This window comes from Trichosurus vulpecula, chromosome 9 (genome assembly GCF_011100635.1).
Source record: "Trichosurus vulpecula isolate mTriVul1 chromosome 9, mTriVul1.pri, whole genome shotgun sequence".
Taxonomy (NCBI): Eukaryota; Metazoa; Chordata; class Mammalia; order Diprotodontia; family Phalangeridae; genus Trichosurus; species Trichosurus vulpecula.
The window spans coordinates 29,589,530-29,601,096 of NC_050581.1; the positions used below are offsets into that span (position 1 = coordinate 29,589,530).

An 11,567-nucleotide genomic window follows, 5' to 3' on the forward strand; every position below is an offset into this window, starting at 1 on the left:
GAGCTTTACTTTAACCTCCAGTGGTTCCTTATCACCTCCAAGATTAAATAAAAAATCCTATTTAGCATTCAAAGCCCTTTATAATCTACCCCCCTCTTAACTTTTTAGTCTTCTTATACCTTAACACTTTCCTGCTATTTCTCACATAAAGCACTCTATCTCCTGACTCTAGGCATTTTCACTATCTATGCTTGGAACAATCTCTTGAGGCCCTCCTTGTCTCCACCTTTCCCTTGCCTCCTTCAAGTGCCAGATAAAATTATTTAATCTACAAAAAAAAAAAGCACCTTTCCTGATCCCCCTTAATACTAGTGCCTTCCTTCTGTAAATTATTTTTGGTTTCACTTGTGTATATCTTTCTTGTACATAGTTGTTTGCATATCTCCATTTAGACTGAGTTCCTTGAGAAAAGGAGCTATTTTTTGCCTTTCTTTGTATTCCCAATAATTAGCACAGTCTCTGACACATAACAGAAACTGGATAAATGCTTGTTGACCTATTAAGTATAGTTTTGCTGTATATATCTTCTTGTAATAAAATTAGTTTTTATTTTAATTGCTTAGATGATGAGGAATTTGGTGCCTTTATAAAGTATTGCTGTAATTTCATTATATAGTGTAGTAGGGGCACCTAGGTGGCACAGTGGATAGAGTACCAGGCCTGGAGTCAGGAAGACTCTCATCTTCCAGAGTTCAAATCTAGCCTCAGATACTTACTAGCTGTGTAATGCTGGGCAAGTCACTTAGCCCTGTTTGTCTCAGTTCCTCACCTGTAAAATTATCTAGAGAAGGAAATGGCAAACCATTTCAGTATCTTTGCCAAGAAAACCTCAGTGGGGTTCAAGAAGAGTCATACTACAAGAACAACTGAATGACAAAAATACAATATAGCATAGTGTAACTATATCTGTTTTTACTGCTTCCATGTTTCAAATTAAGTTCATTACCTCTGTATTTTTTAATTCATCTAAAATATAATAATTTTTTCTATAAGCCCTTTATTTCAATTCTGCAAATTTTGGACTGTATTTCTTGTAGATAGCAAACTAGAAGCTGCTTTCTAATCCATTCTGCTATCCTTCTCTGTTTTATGGATAAATTTATTTCATTCTTGTTCATTTATGATTATTTTATGTATTTTCCTCCGTCATAACCTCTCATACCTTTTCTTCTTCATACCTTTATTAAAAACGGGGGGTGGAAATAGAGAAGGCATCTTATCATTACCAGTAATTGAATTATCACTGCTTATCACGACTAGTAATCTACGTTGCAGTAGCCTTTCCCTAATTTTCTATCATTCTTCTCTTTAACAATCCCAGACCTCAATCTCAGGTTCTTAAACTTTCTTTTTCTCTTCTTAGTGTCTCTGAAATTAACATTTGTTTTGCTTTTCACTCTGTCTTCCCTTTAGTGCCTTGGTAGTAATGCTCCTCAACCCAAAGTCTATCTATGCCTTCTTTTTGAGTCCTAATAGAATACCAACCATATAATAATCCTGTAACTTACATTTATATGAGCTTTTATATCTTACAAAATGTTTCCCAATCATCCTGTGACATTAGTAGTGCATGTATCATCTGCCTTTAGCAATGTTAAAACCAGCTCCAAGAGAAGAAGGGTGTCTTCTGACTCCTAATGCAGGGCTCTTTCCACAATGCTTTGTTTGTATTATTTGCTTAAGTTAGTAGGTCAGCTAGATAGACAGAGCATGTAATTAAGTGCTTACCATGTGCCAGTCACTGTACTGTGTACTAGGGATACAAATATAAGCAAGTCAGCCAGCCTCTGCTTTTAAAGAACTAAATTTTAATTAAGGAAAACTATACATGGTGGATAGGGACATGGCCAGAACTAGAGAGGGACGTAACATGGAGATGGTTGGCAAGTAGTATGAGGTCCTAGTTTTCTGCCAAGAAAAGGCAAAAGTTCACCTACCTATCAAAGATCTAAGTAAAGATCTAAGATCAAGTAAATGTCCCAAGGGTGGAGTCTGACATTCAGAATGGAAGGAAATGTGAAGACATCCAGAAATCAAGTAATTTAGTGTGGAGATGATCAGGAGATTTATATTTAGAATAGTAGTTAACAGAATTTCATAAGTTAGGTTATACTAGACAGTTAGTTACTTAACCCTAGAGGTAGATATCCTAATTCATTGGACCAAGAATCAAGAAGATCTGAGTTAAAATTTGGTTCCAGACACTTACTAGCTATGTCTGTCTGTCTGTCTGTCTCCTCCTCTGTAAAATTGGAGTGGTAATAGTACATACCTCTCAGAATTATCAGTATAAAATAACATAATACTCGTAAAGCATTTTAATGCCCTATATAAATGCTAGTGATTATTATTGCCCAGATGGTGAGGCAACTGAGACATGGTGTCCAAAATTTGTAATGGTTTTTATTATTCCCATACTGTTCTTCTCCTTACATGCTAAAGTAGCAGTGTGCTTCACCTACCCTCAAAAGACAGTGTCCTCTTCTTGATTCCTAATAGAATACCAGTCATGTAACAACAATAAATAGCTCACATTGTTGTAAATTTTTTTTTACAAATTTAATTATTTTTAGTTTTCAACATTCATTTCCATAAATTTTAAATTTTCTCCACCTCCCTCTTCTCCCTCCCCAAGACAGTGTGCAATCTAATAAGGGCTCTACATATACATTCTTATTAGACATATTTTCACATTAGTCATGTTGTATAGAAGAATCAGAATGAATGGGAGGAACCATGTGAAAGAAAAAACTAAACTAAAGAAAAAAAGAGCAAATAGTCTGCTTTGATCCACATTCAGACTCCGTATTTCTTTTTGTAGATGTGGATGGCATTTTCCATCCTGAGTCTCTTGAAGTTGCTAAAGGTCCTTGCATTGCTGAGAAAAGCTACATCTATCAAAGTCAGTCATTGCACAATGTGGCTGTTACTGTGTACAATATTTTCCTGATTCTGCTCCATTGTTATAAATTTTACAGCTTACAAAGAGACCTTCTCAATAACCCTTCAAGAGAGATAACATTATTCCCATTTTACAGTTGAGTAAATCGGGTCTTATGAGGAGAAATTAAACTTAAATTTATTTTTAATGGAGACTGAAAATTTTTACTTGCTTTAAAGGGTTAAGTTCCTGGTTTGATTTGGCTCTTAGCACAGTGCTTCACACATAGTAAGTACTTAGTAAATGCTTGTTGACTGGCTGACTAAGGAAAATAATCTCACAAATTATGTACCATAATCTGAATTTTGTCCTGTATATCCAGCAGCATACACTTTTATCTTTTTGTGTACATAAGTTAATTCTGTATCATTACCAAAATATACAAATTGCATGCTTCTGATAAATTTAATTTTTAGGAGGTAAGGAACTTTTTGTATATTTAAATTTTTTTCATTACATTCTCCATATTCACATGTTGGTGTATATATATATATATATATATATGTATGTATGTATGTATGTATGTGTGTGTATACATATATATTTACAAATACATATGTTTTCCTCTTTTTAAGCACTTACGGATTAAGAGTAGTAGGCGAGTCATTTTCACCAGCATTTCACTTACAACTAGAAGAGAGCACAGGATCTCGAGAGAATGATATCAAGTTACTTCAGAGGATAGTAGATCAAGTAAGTGTCTTTAATTCCTCTGTATGAAAAGAGGGACCCTTTTGTGAAGCTTCTGAATGGCTCAGCTAATTCTTAAAATCTGAATTCTCTGTGCTTAATGGCAGGGGGAATTACTTTTCATTATTCCAACTTTACCACATTTATGCATGACCTTTTAAGTAATTTAGCAGCCACCGGAAATTGTCAATGATGCAATGACATCTTGGCTGTTGAGAAAACTTTGATTCTCCTAAAGGAGAATTTTCAAGTAGTTTTCAAAGTAATACAAAAATTTATTTAGCTTGTATTCATAAAATCAGATTCTACAATGTTGCCATATGCTATATTTACTATATAAATTACATTTAGTGTAATATAATGTTATAAACTTGCATAATTGGATTGCTGAGTTATCCAAATATAGCATTACCCTCATAGTATTTAGTCACCATTTTGTTTCATGTGTCAGCACATTGTAAGTTGTAATTACAATGTCCATAATTACAGTAGAGGAGGGAAAAATAAAAATATTTTTATTCTACATGCATGCTACATGCAAATGGAATCTTTTTCTTCTATTTCCTTTAGGTTTACCATCTGGAAATAATTTTATCAGTAATTATAATTTAATTAATAAAAGAATGTTTGCTTGAGAAAAATATAAGTACAGAGAGTACTTCTAGGACTTCTAGTACTTCACAGAATCTCAGACCTGGAAGAGGGAACTTAGAGGTCACCTAGTCAAATCCATTTTGAAATAAGAATGCTGACTTGTCAGCATGTGTTCATCCAGATGTGGCTTAAAAACCTCTAGTGAGGAAGAAACTACTCCTTCAGAAGGATTTGTTAGGAAGTTGCCTTGGGTTTTTGGTTTTAGTTTTGGGGTTTTTTGCCTAAATTTGCCTCTTTACTACTCAGACTCATTGCCCCTAGTTCTTTTCTCTGGAATCAAGCACATCAAGTCTTATTTTTGTAACATGTGACAATGCTACAAATACTTGACAGCTTTCATGTTCTCCCTAAGACTTCTCTTGGCTAAGTATCCCTATATCCTTTAGCTGCTGTTCTTGATATGAACTCAAGGTCCTTCACCATTCTAGTCATTCTCCTCGATACATCCCTTCTATGCTGTGGTGCCCGGAACTGAACACAATTCACCAAATGGAGTCTGACAAGCAGTTGTAACCTCATTGCTCAGAGATGTGCTTTTCATCATGTAGCCCACGGTGGCATTAACTTTTTGGCTGCCTTAATGCCACTGATATCAGACTTAGCGTTCACTAGCCATGCCTCCCTTTTTACGTTCTTTAGAGGTTGCTTTTCATTTTACACTGAGGTGCTTTAAATAGCACCTTAGTTCTTCTGAATCTCTAAACCAAAGGTCTAAACTTAAACTTTTTTCCTTGGGTTTTCAGTATTTGTCCCTGCACTTCTTTAGGCCTTATTTTGCTCTATGATACTCCCTCTTTTTTTTTTTTGTGAGTGGAGAAGGCAGGGCAATTGGGGTTAAGTGACTTGCCCCAGGTCACACAGCTGGTAAGTGTGTCAAGTGTCTGAGGCCAGATTGGAACTCAGGTCCTCCTGACTCCAGGGCCAGTGCTCTACTCACTGCACCACCTAGCTGCCCCGATACGCCCTCTTTTTTTTTAAAGGATTTTGTTGTCATTGTAACCATGCTGGGCCATGTCATAGCATTCACTTTAACTTATAACTAGGAATATGATAACAATCATATTGAATATATTTATATAGTACTTTTATATAGTGTTTATAAAGCACTTTCCTGCAACAGCCCTATGAAGTAGGATATATATATATATATTTTTTTTTTTCATTTTTATTGATGAAGAAACATGTAGTTGTGGGAGAATGTGCCTCAGGTTTATGAGGAAAGTATTTCATTACTGTTTCTCAAGGTGCCATTTTAATTAAATGCCTTTGCTTTGAACTAATTGTACCCTTTAGCTGATTATTATCAGTGGGGGCTCATTTGCAATAGTTTAGGGCTATGCACCCACCAGATACCTCTGAGCTGAGATAACCACCATTTGGGATTACTGACAGTTCTCACTTTATGTAAATTCTCATTACATAAATTCAGCTTTACATAAAGAATTCTGAAAGAAATCCAAATTCCAGAAAAACACATTTGTTAACTTTACTGTACAGTATTATGCTTTCTTTGTCTCTGATACTGCCCCTTGGATTGGCACTCTGGAGCCTTCCATCCCATCCCCACCCCATCCCCCAAAAAACTCCAAGGGAAAGCAGAAGAACAAATGCCCGCACTGCAGCAGTAGATAGAGGCTTGGCTTGAGACTTCTGGCACTCTACCCACCTGCCCATCATGTGTCAAGCCCCCAAGTGTCTGTCTCCTATTCTTCCATCTGTCTGCGCTTGGGTACCTTATCTGTCCCTGGCCCCTACATATCACCATTTCTTTTCTATCAGTGTCTGTGCCCAGCCACTACGTATCTGCATCTTCTTCCTCTTGGTTCCAGCCAAGCCTCCATGTGGCAGGCCCTGGCCTCATGTGTTCCTCCTCCTGCCCATGCTTCTCTCTCCTCAGAGTACCATGTCCTTGAACCGTTTGCTGCCCCCCTTCCTCCATGGTCACGTGGCCCCCTTCCAGCCTCCCTCACTCCTTTACCCACATTGGCAGGCAAATTTGCTTAAGGTACAATCGCTTTACATAGATGTCTATAGAACAATCCAACATAAAGCGAGAACTGCCTGCATAATCAGTCATCCTGCAAGTTGGGGGCTGGGTGGAAGGAAGGAACGCAAGGAGGGGTGTGTGCCCCCAGATACCATATACCACGTTATGGTATCACCTATGAAGGGATGAGAAAGAAGCCTTCCCACAAGGGATGTTAACTCAGACTTCACCCAGATCTAGATTCATCCTGAGGAAATCTGTCCCCAAAGAGCAGGGTAGTGGCATGCATCAGGTTTCTGTTGCTTTTATTCTGCCCCCTCTTTGAAATAACTGCAGTGAGATCTGTGAAACAAAATTTAAATATGGCTCGTGTTTAGGGTCTTCCTAAAATATTAGATTCCCTTCTAGAAAAATTACTCGGTGTACAATATGACTGTCAGGTCTAGAACAGCTGTTTTTATTTCTTCTATTACAGAAAATGCTTAAAACTCAAAATACTCTCTAGCACTCCATAAGAAATACAGGAAATATAAAATGTCTGAAATAGCCCATCGCACTCATTTTACTCTCCCCCCAAAATAAAGACCCTTTTTCAATTCAGGTGATCAGTAAGAATTTATTAAGCATCCACTAATGTGAGCAGCTAGGTAGCATAGTGGGTAGAGCATTGGGACTGGAGTCAGGAAGACCTGGGTTCAAACCTAGCCACAGACACTTACTAGCTGTGTGACCCTGTGCAAGTCACTTAACCTTTTTGCTTCAGTTTCCTCATCTGTAAAGTGAACTGAAGAAGGAAATAGCAAACCATCCCAGTGTCTTTGCCAAGAAAACCCCAAATGGAGTCACAAAGGGTCAGACACAACTGAAACGAGTGAACAACAACAAAAAAAAATGCTAAAAGCTGGGCATACAAAGAAAGGCAAAAATAGTCTTTGCTCTTTAGGAGTTACAATCTAATGGGTGAGAACACATAAGCAAGATGTATATAAATTGGAGATAATCTCTGGGAAGGCACTAGAATTAAGGAGGAATGGAAAAGGTTTCTTGCAGAAGTGGGAAGGGGAGACTTGAAGGAAGTCAGGAAAGCCAGGAGACAGCCAGTGATAATGCATTGAGTCAGGAGATAGAGTATCTTGTGTTCCTGGGTGAGGAACAGCAAAGTAGCCAGTATCAATAGACTTCAGAGTACATAAAGTAGAATAACATAAGAGAAGATTTGCAAGGCTGGAAGGGACCAGATTATGAAGTACTTTAAAAGCCAATCTTATGTGTTTCTGGAGATTATAGGAGGATAGCTATTTGTGGGGACAGCTGAGTCAATATTTCATATTCATCTCAGATTTGCACTCTAAGAAAGTCATAAGGTCCAGCTGCCCTGGCTATTGAAAGCATGGCCTTTTGTAGTTCTTCAGCCACAGGATGATATTAGTGGGGGCCACTACTTAGGGTTATGGTTAAAGTGGGAGCATCATCTAAAATTGACCACATGTTATTGTTAAGCCATATTTTTCTCCTTGCTTTTCCAGCACTAGACTCTGCCCATTTTGTTTCCCCATGGTCTGTTCAGTATTATTTAGTTTTTGTTTTGTTTTTTTCCAGCATCTGTAATTGGGAAAATAAATTAAGACTGCTGTCGAAGTGTTAAATTTCACTGCATCTTACTGTTTTAATTACCACAGTCTGTGAAGTTCACGTTATAAATCTCTTCTTTCTTTAGTGCATGAATAGAAATATCGCATTAACTCAAGCACGCTACTTGGAAAAAGAAGAGAAAAGCCTTCCTCCTCCTAGGTTGGTAGAAATTAAAATTTCCCTCCACTTTTCCCTCAACCTATTTTATAGCCTGCATGTGGATAAAGACAATATATGTTTTGAAACATTTCTAAAAGATTGCTTCATGAAAGAACTTTTTTTGTTAATGTTGAAGTATAGTGTGTTTTTTTTTTATTCTCAAGCCAGTATTTTAACTTGTAAGACCGAAGCACTCCAGGATTCACAAACTTTATAAGAATGTTCACCTAATAGAAGTTAACTCTGTGTTGGGGAGTACTTAACACCTTGGAAGTAAACTGAATAGGTGCGTGTGGTAAAATAACAGTAAAAACAATACAGAGGAGCAAGGATTAAATTATTTTATTGACATTTTTTTAATTGCGCAGATTCATAATTTGAACATAAGGCAAATGAGGTACCACTTTAAGTAATGATGCTCTCAAGAAAATTTTTTCTAGTCTACTTTTCAGAACAAGTTGAGAATTTCTGTCTTAGAGTATGTTATGTCACATTGAATAGACTCATAAAGACACCTGACTAAATAGAGAATTTCCATGTAAAAGTGGGAAATCAGGCTCTGGAAGTACAGCAAGTGATTCAGTTCTCAGCCTACGTGAGAGGGAGTAGTTGTGTTAGCCAGAAGCTTTAGCAAGAGAGATAGATAGTGAGTCAGCCGTTGCTTAGATTGTGTTGTGTGGCACTTTCTTTCGAAAAATAATAACAAAACATGCCCAAAAATCCTTTTTCTCAACAGTATCAGAATTGTGGTGACAGTAGAACAAACTGAAAAAGAACTAGAGAAGGCTGCGTCTACAATCAAAGAAGCTGCACAGTCCGTCCTGCATTAGACGTTATCAGTGGACTTAATATGTTCCAGAATATGCATCATCTCTGTATCAGTCTGTAGTATGTGGACATCTCAAAGAATTCAAATTCTTTGTGGGATATCCTTTGAAAAAGAGCTTGCAGTTGTTTATGTGAATCATTCCATGGAGGTACAGACAAAAAGTATGAATGTAAGAGGAATGGCTTAACACATACATCACACACACACACACACACACACACTCTCTCTCTCTCTCTCTCTCCAGAAAGTAAGTCCCGAGAGCAATTCTGTCAGACAAAAGCTAAACGTATCTGAGCAGAATCTGAACTGTATTGTTTAGTACTGTTTAAGTGAGGATTTTCATTACACCACTATTTTTAAAGTTCATTTTCCACTTTTTCAACTTTCCCGATTAAGTATTTTTCCTTCTAAAATTGAAAGTTCCTTAAGCACCCTTTAGTCCCTAAGATTCCATATAAAAATGATTTAATGAAACTTTGAGGAACAGTTATACATAAATGAAACTTATCAATGATTATTGAATATATAGTTCAACTCCACTTTTTCACAGTTCTCCTTAATCCTTTCATGCTTAATGATAGATAATGTCTAAAGGAAACTATATGTATTTTTTTGCTATTACTATGAACTTTTCATTTTAATATACTATGCTCTAAAATTTTTTGTTACACACTAAATATATTGTTGTTTACACATCTCTAATAGAGAAAATGTTCTTACACAGCCCATATTGTTTATGTTTATTATCTAAGGTGGGAAGTTTTAAATCAGTTTATTTAATGTATTTGATCTTTACATATATTATGTGTTGACTTCTGATCTATTTGGGGTAGGAGGTTATTGTGATTATTCAAAAACTTTAATTATGGCCTTTATATGTTTTAGGATGTTTTAAATGTATATTTTTTTGTATCATGGGTTTGTATAGGGAGATATTGGTTGTAGGTTTTCTCAGTGTTAAAGGAACACAGAATGGTTTTCCTTACTGCTTTTATGATATCAAAAATCTGTACAGATAATACAAAAGCTCTAAGATAAAATTTTTAAGCTGTATTTTAATTGTTTTCCCTTTAACAATCAAAACTATCGTCATTGTTTTCAATAAATGCAAATAATGCATAAACACTATACTGATCATTTCTTCCCTCATTAGTGGTAATGAATAGAATTATAAAAGTTGTTTATTTTTGACAACTAATGATATTAATAATATGTGGATTCTAGTACAGTTTATGTCAAAATATGTTGAAAAACGCTTTGTGTTTTGCCTAAGGGGTTTTAATTGTGGTTGCTGCTTTAGTGATTACAGTACACTGATGAGGATGAGCCTTTGTTTTGGGGGGCTTTTTTGGAGAAGAGAAGAGGCAATCAGGGTTAAGTGACTTGCCCAGGGTCACACAGCTAGTAAGTGTCTGAGGTCAAGTTTGAGCTAAGGTCCTCCTGACTTCAGGGCTGGCGCTGTATCCACTACACCACCTAGCTGCCCCTGGGGGTGGGCTTTTGTTAAAAATTAAATTAAACATTTACCTAATATATTTCTCCTGAACTTCAAAAGAATGCTTTTTAAAATGTCCTATTTTTTTATAAGCATATTATGCCGTTGTTCTTGTTGCTGGGTATGCCAGCTTTACCAGTTTCCTTTTTAGCCCTTTTCATCACATTCACCCTTCCCTGCCTCCCCCTACCCCACCCAAAAAAGTATAGGATTTAAGGTTGTTGTTCTGAGATCCCATCTACTTTAAACCTGGATCACTACTAGCTTTAGGTAAGCTAACTTAGTAACTGTTACACTGATTATACATTTTGGAATTATAAAATCAGGATCATGGGTTCTACTTGTGTAACTTTTTAATGATTTGTAAAGCCTTTTGAGATCCAGGGATGTATCTAAAATCCAACTTTATTTAAAGACAGGAGAAATAATTCATTTTTTTTCAGATATATGGTTTGCCTTTTGGGGACCAAAGGGAAGGCAAAGTGTCAGGATTTGTAGATTCTCTTAGCCCATTCAAGCAATATTACATGTCAATTAGATGTGTTCTAAAAATCATAACTCAAGAGGTCGATAAGATAGATTTTAAATAATTCACCAAGCTTGGAATCATTCCCAGATGTGTTTGGGGGATTACAGATGTACCAAAATCTTTTAGAAGCTTTAGGAAACACTGATGATAATCCCAGTCATGCAGAAGACCTCACCATCAAATTCGTTGTAGCCTATTGGTTTGTCCCCAGCCTAAGTGAAGGCTTAGACGTGATCACAACCTGTTGCTTAGACCACATTATCTTTTGTAATCATACGTGTTTGGGGGTTTTTTTGCTGATTGTTTCTTAGAACCCTTACTGTTCTCAGGAATTTCCTCCCTCATCATCTCTTTAAAACTGCTTAGATCCCCTTAGGAGACTCTTCCTTATTAAGTAATTAACTTTCTGGTACTCCAGAGCTTGAATTTATAATTATCCTTCCTGGAAATGTTAAATATGTACAAGCTGCTCTGCTAAGTGTTAGAGAAAACACAAAGGTGAATAGAATGCTGTCCTTGCACGCAGAGCCTATTTAACTCTTCTGGACTTCTGTGTCATGGCCCAGAAAGCTCTTCATCCGCCAAAATCACAGTAGCCCTGGAACTCACACCTTGGAAGTACTCCCCACCCCTGGGGATCTTCTGTATGAT

At 36.6% G+C, this 11,567-nt stretch overlaps 1 protein-coding gene across 1 annotated transcript in view; it reads left to right on the forward strand.

Moving 5' to 3' along the window:
- Window positions 1-10,020, forward strand: part of SPTLC1 (serine palmitoyltransferase long chain base subunit 1) — a 124,568-nt gene extending 114,548 nt beyond the window's left edge. Inside the window, exons 13-15 of the mRNA XM_036739000.1 lie at window positions 3,517-3,634; window positions 7,990-8,063; window positions 8,800-10,020. Coding sequence (XP_036594895.1) covers window positions 3,517-3,634; window positions 7,990-8,063; window positions 8,800-8,893 — 286 coding nt within the window. The 3' untranslated portion in view covers window positions 8,894-10,020. The remainder of the gene's footprint in view (window positions 1-3,516; window positions 3,635-7,989; window positions 8,064-8,799) is intronic.
- The last annotated feature ends 1,547 nt before the right edge of the window (window positions 10,021-11,567 follow it).